We start from the raw sequence: 23,269 nt of genomic DNA, 5'->3' as shown, positions 1-23,269 counted from the left end.
CTGACTCTGGCTTGCCCCTACTCCTCAACCTATTCATTTTATTTTCAACAGAGCAGCCAACGTGATTCTGTTAAAATGTTAGTGGAATCGTGCCTCTCTGCTCAAAACCCTCTGAATAAAAGCCATTAAATTCCCACACAATCTGCCTACCCCACTGTCTTTCTGACCTCATCGCCTCCACTCATGCCACTCGGCCGCCCAGCTGCTGTGCTGTTGCTCGGATATGCCAGCCATGCTGGTGCATCATCAGTCTTCAGATCAGCTGCTCCCTGTGCTTGGAATGCTCTTCCTCTAGATGCCTGCATAGCTCACATCCTCACTTCCTTCACCCCTTTACTCAGATTCAGAAAGGCCTTTGTTGTATTCCTGTCTTCAAATTTTGTGTTAAACAAGAGACTTCTTCCTCAGCACTTTTCCTCATTCTTCCCTGATTCAATTTTCTTTTTGGGATTTACATACTACATATTTTACTTAATCCTCTTCTCATTCTGTCTCAGACTTTTTTTTTTTTTTTTTTTGCCACACATTGATTGATGAAGCCCTGGGTCCTGTCATAAAATTAGTACTCAATGAGTTTTTTTTTTCTTTTGAATGAAAAAAAAAATAAGATTTTTTGAGTAGTAAAACAATTGAATTGTCATTTTGGAAATCCATGAGTTAGCAATGCTTATGGAACAAAGAACTTAAAAATCTCTTCATTTGTCATCTATGAAATTAGAACTAACTAAAACTGCCAAGTCAACTGATCATCAGGACTCAGAAAACAGTCAATGTTTTAAAAACAAAAGTCAGTAAACATCCATCCTTCAGCTAAAGTCCTCCATGAGCCCAGTTTCCTTATCAGCTTTTGCTGCCTTATTTACAGTTCCTGAATGAGCACTTTCTCACAAGGTGTTGTCCCTGCAAGAGGTTGGCTCCTACTTAAGTCCTCAGCCCGTAGGGTTCTAATCGCTCTCTCTGCTCTGGACACACAGACACTCCTCTAAAGATACTCTTATCATGCTCCACAGACTGGCCCTGTTCAGGTCTGAGGCAGTATCTTCTCTTAGTCAGAGTCCTCTGTCGGTAGCTCAATCAACCCATACCTTAGGAAACCTAAATGATTGTAAGGAACACTCTGGATTTTCTCCTCTGTATTAGCCAGAGGTTATAGCAATTCTCATGGATTCTGGAACTCTACAAGAAGCAGCACATTAAGGATTTTCTGCTTAGCAGACACTAGAGGTGGGGGACAGAAAAAGGAATGTGGGGGATGGTGGAAGGCTGGACTTTGTGTGTCATCTCACAGGGTGACAAATTCCCCCTCACTTTCTTCTTTGTTGCTTGAATTCCTGGGAGATAGAAACTCTTCAAATGAGGTGACTGTCCTCCCCAAGCCTGCTGCTTTTTAAAAATCTCTACTGTATGTCAAAGAGTCCCTCGTTGTTCAAAGATGAAGGTCCTGCTGGGTGCAGTGGTGCACACCTGTAATCCCAGCGGTTGGGGAGACTGAGGCAGGAGTATCGAGGGTTCAAAGCCAGCCTCAGCAAGGGCAAGGCGCTAAGCAACTCAGTGAGACCCTGTCTCTAAATAAAATACAAAATAGGGCTGGGGATGTGGTTCAGTGGTAGAGTACCTCTGAGTTCAATCCCTGGTACTAAAAATAAGAAAAAGAAAAAGAAAACAAAAAAGATGAAGGTTCCTTTCTAGCATCAAACATTTCTCAGTCATCCACCTCTATGATGGTAGTTGAGAAGATACATAATTTGCAGCTACTATACATTTGAACCACTTTTACATAACTTTTGACCTCTGATAATTATAGTAGCATTTTATATGACCTATGATCCATATTTGACTGGAGCTATATATTACATAGCTCACAATGATATGAGCAAAAAGGTTTTGATAAGGCTTTGACATAATTCCTTGTTTCTTTCTATGTCTTCAACCTTAAATCCTGGACTATTGGTATGTTTTCTAAACAGCAAAGGACCTTGATGTTTAGCAGAAAGCTATATAGTATGTATAAAGGGGAAGGAATTGTAATCAGTAAAATTATGTCATGATTAAGGGAGCTCTCCTCTTAGGCAGACCACTTTCCTATTCATAATAGAGGGGAAGTGGATGAGAACCAGTATTGTCGTGTTTGTTGAGTTTTTGTTCAGTCTCTTCAAAAGAAGTGCATATGAAATCCCTCTATCTGGTGTGATTAGTGGTATAGCTGGTTGAAACTCTGGGGAAGTCCTCCACCACCTCCTCTGGCAAACTAATTTTGAAACCCAGAGGTTCTCCTTATTAGAATTAAATTCAGGATCTATTCCCTAAGGACTTTTATTTTCCCTTTTGGGGGGCTGCTCAGGAGGGATCAAAGCAGCACCCTGTCAGGGACAGCTCTGGTACCAAACCCAATCTCCCAGAGCCAGCAGGCATCCCCTCCTTCAGCACAGCTACAACCCTGCAGCTCTGCACCACTCCAATGCTTGGCCAGAGGAAACCACAAAGCAAGTTAGTCAATTTCCTGTATTGCATATTATAAGGATGTATTTCTTCACATAGTCTCTGTACCAGCTAGTTGTGTGAAGGAAGGTCTTAAATAAAACAACGATTAAACTTTGGAGGGTTTTTATCTAAGGTAAATATAAACTTTTGATATCATCTTAAGTTTTATTGGTTAGAGTTCATAGTTGCCTACAATATTCTATGTGGTTTGGTATGCTTGGAATCCTGATCTCCTGGTCGACATTTTACCCCGTTCTTCCATTGTCATTTCTTTTAAAATCAATTCATCACAAATACTTAAATGCATTTGAAAGAATATTCATTTCTAAAGATCTCCTTAAGTTTTTAGAGTTAGTTTATAAAGACAGCTTTTAATGAGAATTGCTTAAATAAACGAATAATTAGAAACTTACCAGGGCTTTTCTGAAAATTTATATTTTTTATGTCAGAAACTTGAAACACGTCTTCCTGAGCCTCTTTGATCTAGAACACTTGAGTGAGTTGCATTTGCTTGAGAATTTGTGGAAATCTCATTCTGTAAATCAACGAGGAAGCAGAGATGCAGGTAGAGCACAGTTGGTCCTTGTTCAGTTTGCCTAAGAACATATTTGTTGAGAATCTATCACATCAAAAGCAAAACAACAACAAAAACAAATACCACCACAAATTAAAATGCAGGGACTGAACTTCTGCTTAGGAAGTATTTATTATACAGATTTTCCCTCTAACTTTCTATTCTGAATACTTTCAAACATAGAGAAAACCTGGGAGGATAGGGAAAAGAAATATTATTCCTTAGATAGGTCTTTTTCTATGCTTATACACTGTGAATAAAACAAATAAACATCCCAAAATATGTTGCAGACATGCTGTTTCTTTTTTCCTACATTTCACATTCACTGTGGAACAATCCCTAGGCTGATCCCCATATATCCAGGATCTGACCACCTGCCTCCCACATGGTCCAAGCCTCCATCTTCTCTCTTCTGAATTGCAGGATAAGTATCTCACATGTTCTCTCTTACTGTTATTGATCCCTTTCGGACTTCTCAAAATAGCGGCTGGAGTGACCCTGTTAAAATGTATATAATGTCACACCAATAATCTGTTCAATCCCTCCCGTGGGTGGCTGTCCCTTTGACTCAGAGTGAAAGCCAAGTCCTTTGTTATGGACTTCAGGGCCCCATGTGAGCTGGTACCCTGCTGCCCCTCCGATTACATCTTAACTTTCATTTCTAGATCTCAGTCTGTTCCAGCCCCCCACTTCCTTATGGCTCCTTGTTTCAGAAGCATCTGCTCCTTTTAGGTCTGCTGCACTCCTTTCCTCTCCCTGGACTATCTTTGGATACCTGTAAGGCTCACCCCTTTACTTCCTTTAGGTCTGTTATCAAATACCACCTTCTCAGTGAAGTATTGCTTGACCAGCTAACTGAAAACATTTTTCCCTGGCCCAGCACTTTCTATATCTCTTTGGCTTTATTTTTTATTTACTGAAGATTTATCGCAATCAACTTTCCATATATTTTTATCTATTTATCTTGTTTATTTTCCACCCCACCCATTATTTTGTGCACTCTTGAGGACAAGGGACTGTGTACATTTGGGTCACTCTTTTACAATGCCTAACACATACTAGCTTCTAAATGAAAATTTGGTGAATGAATAACATATTTTCTTAGAGTAGTTAAAAACAAGGAATTTTTGAAAACCCTCCAACTAGCAATGTGTGTAGGTCAGTGGACTTTTGTCATTTTGTTAGGGTGATTATCATTTCACTTGGCTGAAATCCCAGACAGACGTCTAGGGAGATCTCGTCTCTGTGCCACTCACTGGGCCAGAGCTAACTCCAGCTTCTATTATCTGGTCACAAAAACGAAAAGGAAGTTTTATCAAAAGGAAGGGAAAATGAATAAGTGTATTTTCTCCTGCGGTCCTTGTAGGCACCGTTTTCATGTTATACCTTCTCAGCTTTTTACTGCATCCCTTCCAGTCCTGGAACAAGGCCATTGCTCAGGTAGGGTGTTCCCTGGGGAGGTCCCTTTTACTCTGGGTCCTCAGCCTCTGAGTTTCAGAGCCTTTGTGTTGTCACCTGCTGCCTTTGCTCTGGAAGCTGATCTCCTGGTGAGGACCTTGCCTCTTCCCACCAACTCACCCCAATAAGGCCTCATCACGCAGCACCTTTATTTAGCCACAGTCCTCTTCCAGCAGTTTAACCTTCCACCCTCTCTCTGGTTACCTGAAAGATTGAAAGGACAGAATCCAGGTTTTCTTATTTGCTTTGGCCACGGAATATAGCAATTCCAGTAGGACCCAACATTCTAGAAATGAAGCAGCACATCAGGAACTTCCTCTGCAGCCCCTCCCTCTTTTACAGCTCTCTGGCCTCTGCAGAGGCAGTGACATTCTGTGTCTGTCTAGCATACGAAGTGCAGCAAAATTGACCTGGTGCCACCAATCAGGGCACAGCTTTCTCTCAGTTACTTTTATTCTGAATTTGCCCACAGGTACCAAGGCAATAGAAATATTATTTTCAGATAGGGACACTGATGTACAGACCCCAAATCTAAACTCTTTGCTTACACTAAAGGAAAAAAAATATCAATATCTTGTCTTAATATGAAATACTAAATTATTTAATAACTCTCTAGGGCTATTATTAATGCCCAAAAGTTCTCAACCCTGCCTCCTCAACATGATAGAAGTTATGAACATATGATGATTCAAACCTACAGCAGTCATTAAAGTTTTGAAAATAGTTTGCACTTCATGATTTAAAAAGCCTCTGCTCATGTAATGTTGGAAGTAAGTTAAGATCAAAACTATCATGGTTGGTGTGAACAAACTTTTGAGAATTTCTTGACATCACTCTTTGGCTGTCGGATTCCTGTTTTGGAACAACTGTGACCACATATCTTCTTATTAGTACTGTTACTTATGGACAAAGCAGCTGCTGGATGCCACTCTCAGTGGAACGACTCCAGCTTTCTTTTTGATGTTAAGCAGGAAGTACCAAGTCAACAGAGCTCTTGGAGACACATATTTGGGGTGCCCACCTCAGTCTCAGGGGGTTCTTAGCCACACCCCACATATCCACACCTAGAGAATTTGTTCTGCTCTGCAAGATTCTTAGAGCTGTGGGCAGAGAAAAGACACTTTTGAGACTGGGTTGCAGTCAGGGAGAGCTAGCCACACCCTCCTCCAATGGGATGACAAATTGAAACCACACACAAGTAAGTTAGTTTCGATTTCCCCGAAGGAAAATGAATTAAAAAAAAAATTTTTTTTTCAGTCAGATTGCTGTATGGAATGGCTATGAATGGAAGATTTAAAATAGAAGTATAGCTGGTCTCTGGAGAGCATTATCTCTGGTGAAGTGTAACACTTAATAACACTTTACATTATGAAAGACAGGATTTTGCATAATTACACAGGAATGCAGATTCTGTAACAATCCTTTATGCTTAAATTCCTGACCCACTTGGCACTGTTTATCTATATTCTTTTCCACCACTCACCTTCTATGACCAGAAACCCTTTCACAAGTCTGATTGGTATTCATCACCTTAATTACACTTAACAGCACATTTCTTTTTAGAAAGACATAAGTTAGTATCAATACATATACTGATATGTATTCAATACAATGATACTCTAACATTTTTACAAGTAATGGTTTATGTACAAACATGTATTTATATAAAAAGTACAGCTGGCATTTTAAGAAATAGCTCATTCAGGAACTTACCAGAATTTTCCAGAAAACTTCTTTTTATCTCCAAAAATTGAAACCAGTCATTTTAACCTTTGATTTCTTATTTCTTTTCTGATGGCTAAGAAATATATGATTGGAAGGATGTTAGTTTTTCTAAAAGTAAAGCCATTAAGCTGTAAGTTGTCCGGCCTCTGGGGCTCTGACTTCTTCTGAGGGTGTGTTTGGATTTCTGTACAGAAGCACAACGAGGAAGTGGAAATGCAGGGAGTTTCAGTTTTGCTTTAGAGCATATTTACTTAGGTTTGAACGAATGTAAAATACTTCAAAAAATTACATTGCAGAAAATTATCCATAAATGTGTACTATGGCTTAGAAAATTGATTACTAGGCAGATTTTTAAGTCATAAAAGCTAAGAAATCAGAGTGTGTGTGTGTATATGTGTGTGTGTGTGTGTGTGTGTGTGTGTGTGTGTGTGGCGGCGGCCGGGGTGGGGGGTGGGGGGTGGTAACAACTGACAATACAGAGAAAACAGAACTATCAGGAAAAACATTAAAATCTTGGTGTGATGTAAGTGCTGTTTTGGGGTGAATTGTTTTCCCCACATCCAAATGTTAAAATCCTGAACCTCAGAATACCATTATATTTGGAGGTAGGGTCTTTAAGGAAGTAATTAAGTTGAAATGAGGTCTCTAGGAAGGACACTAATCTTGACTGGTATTCTTATAAGAAGAGGAAATTTGAACTCAAGATATGTGTAGAGGGAAGACCATGTGAAGAATCAGGTAGGGGACAGCCATCTGTCAGCCAGGAGACAGGCCTCAGAAGACACCAACACTCATAACACACCTTGATCCTCCAGAATTGCGAGGTAACAAATTTCTGTTAAGACACACAGTTTGTGTTACTTTGTCATGGCAGCTTAGTAAAGTAAAAGAGTGCCCTTAAATTCTTCTGCTTGTTGAGTCATGACTTATTTTATTATCTTATAAAAATTAAAATGTTATTTTTTCTTTTTGGAGGAGTAACTTGATTGTAGCGATGGTACCACAGGTGTATGCATATGCCCACACTTGTTAAGATGGGTACATTTAAATGTGTATTTGATTTTGTATTTGATATTATATATATATATTATATATGTATATATATATATTATATATATATTATATATATATATAATATATATATATGAACAGTCATGTATCTTCTTGTATCCTTAGGGATATAGAAAATATAATATAAATATATATATTATAATAATATAGTTATATTAATATATTATATTTATATTATTATATTATGTTATTATAATAATATATATTTATATTGTTATATTAAACATAAATATAATATAAATATAAAATATAATATAAAATCTATTTTAACTCAATAAAACTAAAATCATCATTTTTTCAATTTTAAATATAATGAACATTCATTTTCAAACTTAAATACAGAATATACAAAGGGAGAAAAAGAAGATTATTCAAACTCAATTTCATTTTCCTGTTGACTTCTTTTCATTTTTCTTTATATTCCTTTAAAAATAAAAATTTAGGGCTAGGTTGTGGCTCAGAGGCAGAGGGCTTGTCTAGCATGGTGAGGCACTGGGTTCTATCCTCAGCACCACATAAAAATAAAATAAAGATATTGTATCCACCTATAACTAAAAAATATATTAAACATTGTAAAAAAATAATAAATAAATAAAAATTTAACATTTGAGAAACTTAAAGTTCTGCAGCATTTTTTTTTTTAAAGAGAGAGCGAGAGAATTTTTTTTTTAATATTTATTTTTTTAGTTCTTGGCGGACACAACATCTTTGTTGGTATGTGGTGCTGAGGATCGAACCCGGGCCGCACACATGTGAGGCGAGCACGCTACCGCTTGAGCCACATCCCCAGCCCAAGTTCTGCAGCATTTAACTTTAAGTAGGCAATGTATACCGCCCTATCATCTACAGTATTTAAATTAAGCTTGTCTCCCTTTCTCAACAAGCATTATTTTGTAAATTATCCATTTCATGGACAATTTTGATTGTCATCACTCTCAACCAGTGGCGTCTCTTTCTGCATAATGGACAAAATTGAAGACATCTGATAGGCTTTCACACTTTCTTCACTCTCCAGATCCTTAATTCACCTGCAACCTACAGTCTGATCCTTTTTGCCTCTGATAAAGAAATGGTTCTTAACCCGCACTGAACATTAACATCATCTGGGGAGCTTTCAAAAAGCACGAGGCCCAGAACCTCTGCGGGACAGTCAAGTATCCTTAGGGATAGAGACAAGCATAAGTCATTTTAAAAATCTTCCTGAGTAGTTCTGATGTACATTCAAGGCAAGTATAAATGGAATAAAATAAATAAATAAACTCTTCCTCTTTCCTTTACCTTCTCTTTCTTACTCTTCCATTTCTAAACAATTCAGTCCTAAAAACATTTTTGGTAGAGAAAGACAGATGTCTGTGGTGGGAGAACAGAGGACTCAATGTGGCCCTGAGCAAGAAGTCAGAGCCGGAAAGTGTCCATGCAAAGCAGTAGTCTGGCTTGGGAATCAGAGCTAGAGTCAAGTGAAGAGGGTGTCCATACACCAGGGCCTGGTGTGGGGCTGTTAGAGCTTAAGCAGAATAAGGAAGTGTCATTCTAAATGAAGAGAGTCTGTTATGGTTTAGATGTGAGGTTGTCCCCCAAAAGCTCACATGTGAGACAATGCAAGAAGGTTCAGAGAAGAAATGAATGGGTTATAAAAGACTTAACCCAATCAGTGAATTAATCACCTTCTGGGATTAATTGAGTGGTAACTGAAGGCAGGTGGCATGTGGCTAGAGGGGGTAGGGCATTGGGGGCATGGCTTTGGGGTAGATATTTTGTATCTGGAGAGTGGAATCTCTGCTTTCTGATCATTATGTGAGCTGCTTCCCTCTGCCACACTCTTCTGACATGATGTCCTGCCTCACCTTGAGCCCCAAGGAATGGAATATGCTCTCTATGGATTGAGACCTCTTAAACCATGAGCTCCCAAATAAACTTTTCCTCCTCTGCAGTTGTTCTGGTTGGGTCTTTTAGTCACAGCAGCCAAATAGCTGACTAAAACAGAATCAAAGTAAGAGCTGCATTGGATAAAGCTAAGCAGGGGAGGAAGACTTTATTGAAGACTAGTACAATAGAGGGAAGAGAGATTGAATTCTGCAGAAACAAAGGAAGGGAGTTTTAAAAATACTATTGTTGCTGGGAGCATGCCTGTAATCCCCGCAGCTTGGGAGGCTGAGGTAGGAGGATCGAAGGTTCAAAGCCAACCTCAGCAAAAGTGAGGTGTTAAGCAACTCAGACCCTGTCTCTAAATAAAATACAAAATAGGGCTGAGGATGTGGCTCAGTGGTTGAGTGCCCCTGAGTTCAATCCCTGGTACTCCCACCAAATACTGTTGTTTTACTTTTTAGAATTTATTTTTAAATTGGCAAAAAATGTATATACTTATCATTTTAAAGCACTGAGGTGAGCTAGTGAAAAGTACTCAGGATGTTGGGGGTGGGGATAATGGTTTAGATATGAAGTATCCCTCAAAAGTTCATGTAAGACAAAACGGCAGTCAGCTCACTCAGACGGCGTAAATAGATCTCGTGGAAGGAGGGCCCTGTAAGCCACATTGCTGTTTTATGCATATTTCTTTGATCATCAGCCACATTGCCAGGTTCCAGAAGCAGGAACTAAAGCTCCCATACCACATGGCTGCTGTGGCCTTAGGTATTGGTCTGTAGCAGGTGCTGTGGTTTGGAGGTTGAATATCCTCAGAGGCCCAGGTGATAAAGGCTTGGTCCTCAGGGTAGCACTATTGGGGGCTGACAGAACCTTCATGAAGAGGGATACTGTGGGAGGTACTTAGGCCATTGGTGGCATGACTTTGAAGTGGATTGTGGGACACCCGACCCCTTCCTCTGTCTCTCTTGCTCCTGGCCATACAGGGAGTAGTTTTCTCTACTATGAGTTCCCTGCTATTGCCATCTGGCACCCTCACCAGAGGCCTAAAAGCAATGAGTCTGCTCATGATCATGAACTGAAATCTCTAAAGTTATGAGTCAAAATAAACCATTTTTCTTTATTAAAAAAAAGGGAGGAGGCAGGGGATTAGCAAGGATGGTGGAATGTGATGGACATCATTATCCAAAGAACATGTATAAAGACACAAATTGGGTGTCAACTTACTTTATAGACAGAGATATGAAAAACTGTGGTATATATGTGTAATAAGAATTGTAGTGCAAAAAAAGTACATGTATAAAGACATGAATTGGCATGAACATACTTTATATATAAAGATATGAAAAATTGTGCTCTATATGTATAATAAGAATTGTAATGCATTCTGCTGTCTTGTATTTAAAAAACAAAATCAATTAAATTAAAAAAGAAAAAAAGTTCACGTAAGACAATGCAAGAATGTTCAGAAGTGAGATGGTTAGATTACGAGATGGGTAACAATATCAGTGGATTAATTCACTGATATTAATTAACTGTAGGCATGTAGGGTGTGCCTGGAGGAAGTAGGTCACTGGGGGTATGTCTTGGGGTTTATATTTTGTCCCTAATGAATGGAGCTCTCTCTCCTCTGCTTCCTGGTTGCCATGTCCTGAGCCATGTCCTCTGCCACATCCTTCTGCCATGATGGCCTGCTTCACCTTGGGCCAACCATGAACTGAACCTCTGAAATCTTGAGAGATATAATATAATAAACTTATATTACAGTAAGATGTTCTTGTCAGATATATTGGTCACAGTGATGCAAAAGCTGACTAGTATAGGGGGTAGATGTGTTGGCACATTGGGTTACTCCTGACTTTTTCTCTGTAAATAGGGCTGCTTGGGACTCATCACATTTTGATTCCACCTCCCTCAGAGCCTGGGACATAGAGATAGATATTACCTTCCATGATGTTTACATTTCCACGACATAGTTTCCTGTTTTTTAAGAAAAACATTCCCTAGGTTGTAAAATTGGCAACAGGTTGAAAGAAGATTTACATGCATTGTAATAGGGCAGAGAATGAATTTACAATTAAAAATTCTAAAATAAATGCTTTAAGAAAAGGGAGAGCTTTTGTTAGGGGCCTATCATCAGGAAAAAGCATGTCCACAGTTTAGTCAATCTAAGGGGATTGTTAAAGACATCTTGGTTGAGTCAGTGCCAGGTCTGGATAGGGAGGTACCCATGTGGACAAGGGGTGGCATCATTGGGACAGGAGTCTGATCACACAGGGGAAATGAGCAATTAAGGAGATGTAGTAAGGGAATGAGAGCCAGAGTTCTTATTGTTGAAGAATGGGTAACAATTATAAAAAGAGAGTAATCTGTGATGTGGAATTGCAATTGGAGATATATATGTGAACTCATGGTCTTCAGTATACATAGAAAGCAATGTAGACATAAAAGTATTATCAAGGATGGAGAGGAGAGGAGCGACACTTTAATAGCAATAAACATGACTAGCACCCAGATTGTGGCTTCTAAGTGCCATTTTTATTTATAAAAAAGAAGCTTTGGAAAGATACCTAAGTCCAGGGGTAGAACAAAGAGAGTATGACAACAATTTCTTATGGCAGAAAGCAAAGAAGTTCTCAAAGAGAGATGGGAGCATGTGAAAAGTTCTTAAAAACTAACTTTATGGGCTCATGCTAACCAAATTTAGGACAATTTGAGCATCTAATTAAACTGTAGTATTGATAGATTAAGACTTACTGAATGAATTAAAAAACCACAATTCTGTACAGATAAAGTTAAATAATAAATGGAAAGTTTGTTTAGAAATAGAATATATGCACCATTTCAAATTATATACCCATGAAATACTTATTAACAATGAATCGGGGAAAGAAAAAGCATTATGGTCTTGCATGGTCAGTAAGCCCCTCTCAGTGGTATTTTCAAGTCATTAGAATAAACATTGCCAACAATGACACAAATGTGAATCACATGCCACCTGATGAAATGCAATGGGCACTGTATTACTTTTATGATATTCCTTCCATGATTCATTGCTTGAATTTCAAGATCTGCAGATATACAGATGTAAATTGAGGGACAGTAAAAACAAAACAAAACAAAACCCTGTAATTTAAAAAGTGCTATGGTCCCGGGCTGGGGCTGGGGCTCAGTGGTAGAGTGCTCGCCTAGCATGTACGAAATGCTGGGTTTCATCCTCAGCACCACATAAAAAACTAAATAAAATAAAGGTATTTGTGTCCAACTACAACTAAAAAAAAGTGCTATAGTCATAAAGGTCAAATGTTCTCTTTGATATGAAATAAGAGGGGGGAAGGAAGAATAGAAGGCAAAAGAGGATGAAGGGAAGGGTAGGGATAGCAATAGGAAAGACAATGGAATGAATCAGATACAACTCTCCTATGTTCTTAATGAATACATCACCAGTGAAACTCCACATCGTGCACCACCACAAAAATGGGAAATTATTCTCCATGTGTGTATAATATGTTAAAATACACTCTACTGTCATGTATATCGAAAAAGAACAAATAAAAAAAGTGCCATGGTCACAAATAACATGGAAAGATTGAGGAGTTGATACAGAGTGGAAGACACTAAATGCAACACGTGCTTCCAAAGAATAACTTTTTTTGCTATACAAGAATATATGGAAACAACTGTCAAAATCTGAATTCAGGATTCAATAAAAATCATCAATAACATCAGGATTAATATCTAATTTGACCCCTAAATCTAATGTAACATCTAATCTGCCATTTAAGGTTAACATCTGAGTTAATATCAGTGTAAACTTTCTGATTTTGATAATTGCGTTGTGGTTACTTTTCCTTGATTGTGGTTAGAATTTTCTTGTTTATTGAATATACACTAAAGTATTAGAGGGTAATAGGTCATCTTTCTCAAATTGTTCATTAAACAATTTTACCTTTGTATTTCCTACTATCCTGTAAGTTTGTGATAAGTGGGTTACAGGTTTGTGACTATATTTTAAACAATGAAAACATACAATAAACATATGGATAAAAATACTTCTCCAATAAAAGAAAGGAGTAACTTTCTGAAGTCCATTTCCTTCTTTATTCTGGACACTTTACTTCAACAGTTTCCCTTCTTTGATCTATACTCCTCAGTTTCCTGCTTTAAATGGCATCTTTCCCATCAGTATAAAAACATGTTTAGAATCTCTAGACTTTCTTTGGAGATTTTACCAACTGAAATCTATTTGGAAACAATAGAATGCTTAATTTTTCCTATCAGAATTAGATTGGATGTATCCATGCACTCAGCACTGTGTCTTAGATTTACTCATATTGATGTGAATAACTAGTTAATTTTTTCATTGTGGCTTAATATTCCATTGTACAAATATGCTTCTGTTGATGAATGTTTGGGTGGCATATTGCAGTTCCAAGCATTCTTGTGCCTGTCTTCTGATGCACAAGAGAGAGAGAGAGTTACTTTACAGAATACGCCTGGACGGAAACTGCCAGGTGGTAGAATATGCATATGATCACATTACTAAAATAATAATGCTAAAGCGTTTTCTAAAGCTGTCAGACCAGATAACAATCTTAATAGTAATGCATTAAAAGTTATGACTCAGCATTTATGGACATATTGAAGGACACATAATCTGGACACTTTTGTTTACAAGACTTGCAGCTTTTCTGCTTATTCAGATCAAGTAAGACTTTAGTAAGCTTCTTATTTCACTTCTAGGAACACAATAACCAATTAGGCATTGTGGTAGGTGTGCATGAGTCAGACTATTATTTTTTTTTATGTGACTGCTTAAATTTTACTTCCAAAAAAGAATTTAATGTGGCCTTTTACAGTAATCAAGATTCCCTACCTCAACAGACTGAGGTAAACATTATTTTAACTAGGAAAAAAAAAACACTTGAAGAAATGGCAGTAAATTAAACCTGTCAGTTATTGCTTTGATAAAACAATGTTTTGCAAGAATTGTCTGTTTCTTCTCAGCAGGATAGAACAAAGATTTTTCTCTAAAAATCATTCATATGTTGATAACTGTTGCTAGTTTATAAAATATTTAATGTAACTATAAAACTTAATTCGTGTTTTTTTCACTATAACTTATTCACGATTTTTTTTAAAAACTCATATCCCTTTTACTAATTACGCATCAAAAAATAGAAAACACACAGCTTTATGGCTTACTTAAAATGCAAGTGGGAAAACAGACATCTCTGTCATGCCAGTAACAAGTCCTGACTTTTTTATAAAGAAAGTATTATTAATGTTTTTAAAAAAGAGTTCTAAGAAATTGAATAGAATTCCCAGCAATGATTATTTCTAAAATGTACGTGATAGGAAATATACTCATAAAAACGCTTAAAACCAAAGGCTCCTTCCTGTTTGCTCCTTCTCCTTTCTTCCACTCTCAGAGGGGCCTCCCAGGTCACCAGCCTCTCCCAGCTCCTGGCTCAGGCCACCCCTCCGGCCCTAGGACCTGGCGCCACAGGCCCAGGCCCAGGCCCAGCTCTTTTTTCTTAAAAAAAGAAAAAAATGTTGATTTGTCATATCAAGAAAGTTCAGCAAATTATGTCAGCTGCAGGTTTAGTCTCTCTCAGAGTCACTGTCCCTCCTCATGGGGACTGAGCACCGAGGACTGCAGCGTGTCTTCAATGGGCTTCCTAGGTTTTTCCTCCAGGTCTGTCTTGACTGCTCCAGACTGGGACAGTTTCCACTCCAGCTCATCTCTCATCAGCTTCATGCCACCAAACACCTGAGGACCAATGAACTGAGCCTTGATGTCATCTTCCAGGTAAATAAACACTGTGGGCAGGTTCCTATCAGAATAGTTGCGTATGCAGATGGTTGAAATGGCTTTAACAAATTTGACATCAGGAAACTTCCTGGCAAGTCCACTCAGCTGTTGATTTATCAGGGCACAGAGAGGAATCCCTTGTTTGTAAAAGTGCAAGACTACCCACAAGCCCTCACTGGCTTTCGTAACTTCTTGAACATAATCCTTGCCTGAGATCTCCAAAACTTCTCCAAATTTGTTCTTCAGCTGGGTCGCTTTCCACTCAGCCAGTCTTTGTTGCCTGAACATCTCAATGGCCCGCTCATCCTCCTCGTTGAATTCATCTTCATTCTCCTCCAGCTCCTCCAGAGTCATGTCTTCGTATGTTTTCACCACTGACTGCTGGAGGATTCGAGCGCTTCCTCGTCCAATCCTTTCAGGCTTTCCTTCGAGGGCAGGATGCCCTTTTTGCATAAGATGTCATTCCATTCAGCGTCAGCTTTGGGGTCCTGCATCTTGTCTCTGAATGCTCAGGCCAGCCAGCCCCGCCACGCCCTAGCTCTCTTCTGCCCACACTATTCTGATTGCTGCTTTGAATCTGCTCTCTATTCTGATAATCATGCCCATCTTGCCCTTGGTGGTTGAGTGACTCCATTTGGCTCCTGTCACCATGGGATTCAATTGCTCCAATTTCATTTACGTTTTCCAATTCAGTTCCTGCAGTTCCTATTGCCAGGTTTGCCCCAGAGATAAGAGTGATCACAGAGTCCTTCAACAATGACAGGGTTCCCCTCACAAATTGTTGCTCAGGGCATTGGTGGAAGGCCCTCTTAGTGTGAATAAGTCAAACCCATGCTAATATTCAGATCTCCCTTAGACTCTGAATCCTGTCCTGAATGTTTTAACAAGGCTCTTATAGTGGGCCACCTTTGGTTCCAAGTTTCAGCTGACCAAAAAGCAAAACAAAACAAAGTAAAAAGAGAGAAACCTGATACAACAACAGAAAACTATAAGACCTTTCCTAATTTCCTGAATTACCACCTTAAATGTAGTATCTCTGCTTAGTGAACCTGTCACCAGGACTGGGGTCCTGGAGACATCCCCTAAAAGGGAGACAGATATCAACTCAGGTGGCGAGGTCCTGAACATTTTTGCAGAAAGGAATGTAAGGATTGGTCCAAGGGAGGCACAGACTGATTTTGTGAAGAGAAAGCAAGAAGTGCATACTCAGAGACACGGTGGAGTGCAGGATTTGGAGAGGCATGTGCTGGTTTCACCTTAGCAAGTCATGTTTATATGTGTAAAGTCTTCAGCAGAGAGACATGATCAAAGAGGGTATTTTTAGTTCTCTCCCTTATGTTGGTGACTTGACATGTTAACTGTTACCTACTAGGGGTTGTATTTTTTTTTAGGTCTTTTTTTGTTGTATCTTTTGAAGTCTTCTTTGTTTTTGATGAAAATCTTTACCAATTTTCTCATGTGGGGATCTCATCATCCTGGCTTATGGATCTAAACAGTGCTACATGTGTAACATTGAGGGTTTTTAAAAAATATATATTTTTTTATTGGTTGTTTACAACATTACAAAGCTCTTGACATATCATATTTCATACATTAGATTGAAGTGGGTTATGAACCCCCAATTTTACCCCAAATGCAGATTGCAGAATCACGTCGGTTACACATCCACAATTTTACATAATGCCCTACTAGTAATTGTTGTATTCTGCTACCTTTCCTATCCCCTACTATCCCCCTTCCCCTCCCCTCCCATCTTCTCTCTCTACCCCATCTACTGTAATTCATTTCTCCCCTTGTTTATTTCCCCATTCCCCTCACAACCTCTTATATGTAATTTTGTATAGCAATGAGGGTCTCCCTTCATTTCCATGCAATTTCCCTTTTCTCTCCCTTTCCCTCCCATCTCATGTCTCTGTTTAATGTTACTCTTTTCTTCCTACTCTTCCTCCCTGCTCTGTTCATAGTTGCTCTCATTATATCAAAGAAGACATTTGGTATTTGTTTTTTAGGGATTGGCTAGCTTCACTAAGCATAATCTGCTCTAGTGCCATCCATTTCCCTGCAAATTCTATGATTTTGTCATTTTTTGAGTTGTAGTTGAACACAATACCTTTATTTTATTTATTTATTTTTATGTGGTGCTGAGGATTGAACCCAGAGTTCGGCATGTGTGAGGTGAGTGCTCTGCCACTGAGCCACTACCGGGCCTCACATTGAGGGTTTTATCAAGAGATTGACACATGGATGAAGTAATCAGATCCTAAAAGTATAAATCACAGAAAAATCTATTTGTTGAGCCAAAGAATTCTCAGACATGTTTTCTTTAGGTCCAGTTCAGAAGAGAGGTTATTTATGGACCTGTGGACAAGGTCTGACAATTGATTTAATAGGGCTATTTGTGATCAAAGCATGTGGAAACCTGGGCTTTAAGTCTGGTAAATCATGGCCACTCTTGTTTGGCCCCAAATGTCTCCTTTCTACCTACCCTTTTGTCTTCTATCCTACCTCATTTCCTCCAAATGAGACTTTGATCCCTTATTCTTAAGGGAAGATGAAGGTTGAATATCCGTCTTCTGAAATTTCTTCGAGCTAACAAGGGGCGATGGCCTTACCCAGCTAGGGATCAGAAGTCTCAACCTGACTGATCTAACCCTGGGATTGCCAGGTTCTGTTGTCTGATGACTCAACTTTTGATGTTCTGGAAAAGAAGGCACAGGCATTGGAGGCATTAGTCCAGGCAGCTTTGCACAGCAATAATATGAAACAGCAAACCAATATCCCAATATCTAGCATAAGAGGTAGGAAGAAAAGGATTTTCCTCCACCAGGGGGCTCCAGAAAGCCACGAGTATGGTAAATCATCAAAGCTCTGGCAGGATCAGACAGCACAGGTCTGTGAGCACACACCAGGAAGGCAATGAAGCAGCACTGCCAGAGTTACCAGGAGCACACGTCACACACTACTTCCATAGGGGCACAGGTTTCACCTCCTGCCACTGCTAAGATGTCAAGAGCCATTCTAATTTGTAGAATGGCCTTTCTTATCCTTATAACCTCAGAATTTAATTACGAAATACCTTGGATGGTTATCATGTAAAGCCTTTTGTGTATATTCATTAAGAGATTCAGTATGCCATATAAAATCCTCTAGTCTTACTTATGGGACAAAGATGGAGGCCAGATGATCCTATCAATGGAAAACAGAAAGCATCTGACTATTTTTGCAAAACAGGAAGATTGACTGGCTCATCTAAAGCCTTCATACTGTGCCTAAGAATATCCTAGTGTATATTTTCCCAACCAACTGGGTGGCAACCAGGGTTACAAATTAGTACCACAAAGCTATCAGGAGCTATCTGGGGCTGGCCTTCTTATTCCTGACCTCCATGTTTGATCTGTTGCAAACCAATCCATTTCTTTTAGGAGTATGATAATATAGTTTTCTAAAGGTATTCAACCCAAATTTTGAGTTGTGTTTCCCTAATGAGCCAACGAATAGTGGTTTTTGTTCTCAGCAGACAGAAGCCATTTGATTAAGTTTTCCTACAGTAAGAGCAAGCCAGATATAACCACTTCATATCTAAAAGCAACCTTCTAAATTGATATGCTTGTTTTCTCTCATTTATGTATAACAGGAAATTCAGCTAATTCAGGCTTCACATACATCCACATCTGAGCTTCTGTCTCTGAGAAAAATTTCCCATGACTTTTTAGGTGAAAAGTTTATATTTTTAGTCATTTAGATACATTAGTTTCTATGGGAATGGATAAAATGGAGGACTCTGCCCATTGTTCTTTTATGAGTATTCGAAGTCTAATCTAATTATTATAAAGGAGATACCCACCAAGGTAACCCAGGATAGATTACAGGCCACAAATCCAGCAATTATCCTTGTTAATATCTTTAGCACAGTTTTGGACCCAGTCAAGGAAGGAGTTTGACTCTTCACTGGAAAAAGGAATAAAACAAATTAGCAGCATATATATTGACTTTATGTATACATCATCTTATTGAAGTTCCTGGGGATGTACATATTAAATTGAGTATCTGAGTAATACAAACAGTAAAAAACCTGAGTAATACAAGGGACCTAAGCAAATTCCTATATATGGCATAAGTTGAGATAGATAAAGAGTTCCTCCCCAAACAAGGAGGACAAAAATTCGTAGTGCTGAAGGTAATAGTAATCCTGTAATAGTATACATATACATTAGCTTAGATACAATTGAGTATTAGTAGGATAAGCACTTAAAAATAAGAGAATAGAACTGGGGTTGTGATTCAGTGGTAGAGCGCTTGCCTAGCATGTGCGAGGCCCTGGGTTTGATCCTTAGTACCACATACAAATAAGTAAGTAAAATAAAAGTATTGTGTCCAATTACAACTAAAAAATAAATATATATAAAAATAGGAGGATAGTTCCCAAAAGAAAACCCACAAATAAATCAAAAGAGCTAAGCAGGGTGCTATTTGTCTAGTAAATAAAATTGTACCTAAAGAGAAAACAAGAAAAAAAAAATATAAATAGAGTATTAATGTCAGGTAAGACTCATAACCTCAAAAAGGGTTAGCTCTTTGTTGCTGCTGTTGTTGTTCTTTTTCTAGAGAAACATCTTTAAGTCTTCCAAAGGCTCACAGGAATAAGAAACAGGGTCTTTGATTGGTTCCAGATTCTAAGAAGACTCAGGATGAAATAAGGTTCCCCTGGACACATGAATCTTAGAAGTATGTCCTTGCCTTTTATTTGCCATAAGGTTGCTTAAAATAACTTGATAAAGACCTTTTCATTTTGGAAGATTAATCTGAGGGAGAGTCCCTCTTCCAGGTCTTAAGGAAGGCATAGTCCCCAGGTTGTACATGATAAATGACATTATCAGGAGCCAGAACAATTTGGTTACCATATTATGTTAAGGATTTTTGTAGTTGGCCTAAGTTAACTACATATTTAATATTTTTTTATATATCTTAGGATCTCTTCATGGATCTGCAGTGAAGACCTGTCATACAGTATTTCACAAAGGCTTAGTTAGAGAAAAGTCTTAGGAGCAATTTTAATTCTTAACAAAGCAACAGGTAACAGACTTAAGCAAAGCTCTCAAGTTTCTTGGCACAATTTTTCCTGGGTTGTTTTAATGTGTAGATTAGCCCTTTCAGCTGTTCCTGATGACTGAGGGTGATGGGAGGTAAGAACATAATAAATTATACCTTCAGCTCATAAGACCACCCGTGTTACCTGGGAGACAAAAGAAAGTCCATTATCACTTTGAGGTGATGAAAGATGTTCACACCTAGGAATGATTTGTTTTAACAAAGCCTTAACATTTGGGACTCTTCTAGTTCTGGAGGGATATGCTTTTATCTGCCCATTAAAAGTGTCCGAAAAACTAAGAGATTTATATATGACTTGAATCCAGCTGCCAGTTTTCTCCAGGGAATGTGACTCATTGTTGTATTGAGGTAAGTCAAGGTGGTGGCTCTGTGTCCCTCCACCCCACCCCACCCCAGGTTATTATGAAGACAGAGGGGCAAGCTTTTGTGATTTTTTTCCAACAGTAGACTCCAGCCCCCTTTCCCTGAAGGCATAGATGACTAAAATAGTTAGTATACCTCTCCCCAAATGACAGAGTCGTGGATACGTTTAATAGATTTCCACTGATCAGCTTGGGGCAGTAAAACTTTGTGGTTTCCCTCCTGCACCCAACTAGCCACTTTCTGTTGATTTATGTCCTCATTGGCTTGCCTGTTCTTCCTCAATTTGGGGGAAAAATGGACTCAATTTGGGGTCAGGGGCATCGGGGCCATTTCTAAAGCATCTTGGAGTGCTACATGTCTAGCACTTTGATCTGCCAATTAATTTCCCTAAATTATAGCAGAACTGCCCTTTTGATGTCACCTGCAAAGTATCACATCCCCCTGAGCAGGCAGGCAGACTGCTTCTAGGAGAAAGAACATTTCAGGCCCACATTTGATTGGGGAGTTTTTCCCTGTTACAAGTCCCCTTTCTTTCCATATAGTAGCAGGGGCATGGATACTAACAAAGCATATCTTGAGTCTATTTATATGTTAACTTGGTTATCTTTTCCCAGTTATAAGGCTTGGGTAAAGGGTATTACTTCAGTCTTCTGCACGGAGGTATTTGGAGGGAGTGGCTTTGCTTCAGGTACTTCCTAGAGGCTGACTACTCCGTAATCTGCTTTTCAGGTTTCTTCTTTTTTCTAGCTGCTTCCATCATAAGCCATTTTTTACATCAGGGTTAGTTCGAGGCTGTCCTTAAAGAACAGGTCTTCTAGAATAAACCTGTTTTGTAGTTTCTACACAGGAATGAAGCAAATTTCTTTCTGCCTCTGGGATCAAGAACAAAGTTGCTAATTCAGTTTGACAGAACTTGACAGTGATTTCTGGCAATTCCGGCAAGAGGCCTTGATATTCAGATCTTTGTCCTCCAGTTTAACCATTGATATCTTTTAATTTTGAGGACACTTCGAATTTAGGAGGGGCTAGGACCTCCAATGAATGTCCTAAAGTTAGTTCAGTAGCTTCCCCAACCAGAAGGGCTATGGCAGCTACAGCTCCTAGGCATCTAGGCCATCTGCATAATATGGAATTTATTTAGAAAAGTAAGCCACAGGTCATGGAAGATCATCGAAGTTTTTAAGTGAGGACCCCAGAGCCACACTTTGTCTTTTAGCTACATATAAGATAATGGCTTGTCTAAATCTGGAATTCCCATGGCTGGGACAAATAACAGTAAGTCCTTAAGTTTTAGAAAAATCTCTTGTTTTCTATCCAACCCAGGGGCCCCTGTGTAACTTCATAGAGTGGTTTGGCTATGAGCCCCAAACAGGGGATCCAGATGGCAAAACCATCCATTTTGGGCATCCATGACACCCATCCATGGCAAAACCGAGCCATCACTCGAAAATGTCTCTTGATCTAGTAAGTCCTCTTTTCTCTCAGGGAAGAGAGTTCCTTCCATTGGGGTAAAAACATGGCTTAAATATTTTACCTTTTGTTGGAGAATCTGAGTTCTTTGTGAAAACACTCAGTACCTTGTGGCTTCTAGAAAACTAAAAACTTTAATAGGATTATTATGGATTCCAGCTTCGAGGGGCTGCAGATCAGGAGATCATACACATATTAGAGTAAAGCTCCATTTCCCAGAGTTAGCTGTCTTAACTCTTTAGCCAAAGCATTTCAAGTAAGAGAGAGCTGTCTCTACATCCCCCGGTAGCACGGTATGAGTGCACTGGATAGTTTTTATAGTGTCAGGATCAGTCCATTTAAAGACAAACACATACTGTGAGTCCGGATGCAAAAGAAAGCATCCATAAGGTCACAAAGAGTGAACCATGTGGATCCACTGGTATTTGAGTCAGGATAGTATAGAGATAATAGTATGGAGTGAAATTACAGCTTCATTAATGATCTGTGAATTTTGGACTAGCCTATATTCCCCAGTAGGCTTCAGAACTGGCAAAATAGGGCTATTACAGGGTGACTGACCATGTTGAAGAAATTTAGAATTCAGAGGGTGGAGGCCCTGATGTGCCTCTGGCTTAACAGGATATTGTCCTTTGTGGGGATGAACTTTGGGGTCTTAAAGAAATAGAGACAGGTTGAATACTGATTGCCTTTCCTGGGATTTCAACATCCCCGACCTGAGGGTCTCCTTGAACTAAAACCTTTCCAGTTATATTTTCGAGTTTCTTTGATATTATTAATGCTTCTAAAAAGGTTATCTTGGCAACAAATGAAGAGTTGCCCCTAAAGAGGTCAAAACATCTCTTTCCAACCCAGGAGTGGGACATTCTAGGAGTACCAGGAAGGCCTGAATAAAAATTAATTCTCCCAATCTATATACATTATGGATTTTATAAATCTTTTGGCCCTAATTGTTTCATCAACACCAGTAATAGGATAGTTTTATTAGAAAGGGGCCCTAGAGGTTTAATCAAGGTAGATAAAATAACCCAAGGCCAAGAGAGAATTAATAATCGTACCTGCTATGTCAAGAGTTACCTCCTGGAATGTTATTTGTAGCTGACCCAAAGGTCCTAGTGGAAGGCCTTGGGCATCTTCAGTTCTCAAGGGCATCCTTCCCTGAAGCTAACGACTCTTCCTTCCTTCCAAGATGGGGCATTCTCTCCAGCAGTGATTTCCCTTTTTGTGGAGGGCCAACACCCTGATTACTTAGGACCTTTATATCAGTACTCTGCTCCAATTCACTGCCTTTCCATAATGTGGAACTGGTAGACCTGTTATAACCAGCTTTTTTTTTTTTT

At 38.9% G+C, this 23,269-nt stretch overlaps 2 protein-coding genes across 4 annotated transcripts in view; both read right to left on the bottom strand.

The window, feature by feature from the left end:
* SAMD9L (sterile alpha motif domain containing 9 like) overlaps window positions 1–6,391 on the bottom strand; it is a 29,881-nt gene extending 23,490 nt beyond the window's left edge. The window contains exons 1-4 of one of the 3 annotated variants that reach the window (XR_014021268.1): window positions 6,227–6,391; window positions 4,634–4,717; window positions 2,895–3,077; window positions 992–1,636 (exon numbers count right to left, since the gene is read on the bottom strand). The gene's annotated coding sequence lies outside the window, so the exon portion shown is untranslated. Of the gene's footprint in view, window positions 1–991; window positions 1,637–2,894; window positions 3,078–4,633; window positions 4,718–6,226 lie in introns of those variants that run through there. The other 2 variants (XM_081288058.1, XM_081288059.1) reach the window with 2 other exon arrangements.
* An 8,401-nt stretch (window positions 6,392–14,792) lies between these two features.
* LOC308645360 (phosducin-like protein 3) lies at window positions 14,793–15,510 on the bottom strand (the record flags this gene model as incomplete). The annotated part of the gene is made up of 1 exon (XM_081287412.1): window positions 14,793–15,510. Exon 1 carries the CDS (start codon window positions 15,438–15,440, stop codon window positions 14,793–14,795), a length of 648 nt encoding a protein of 215 aa, XP_081143538.1. The 5' UTR covers window positions 15,441–15,510.
* Window positions 15,511–23,269: the final 7,759 nt, after the last annotated feature.

Source organism: Spermophilus citellus, assembly GCF_964194105.1.
Source record: "Spermophilus citellus genome assembly, chromosome: 3".
Lineage (NCBI taxonomy): Eukaryota > Metazoa > Chordata > Mammalia > Rodentia > Sciuridae > Spermophilus > Spermophilus citellus.
This window is presented reverse-complemented; position numbering and strand designations above follow the sequence as displayed.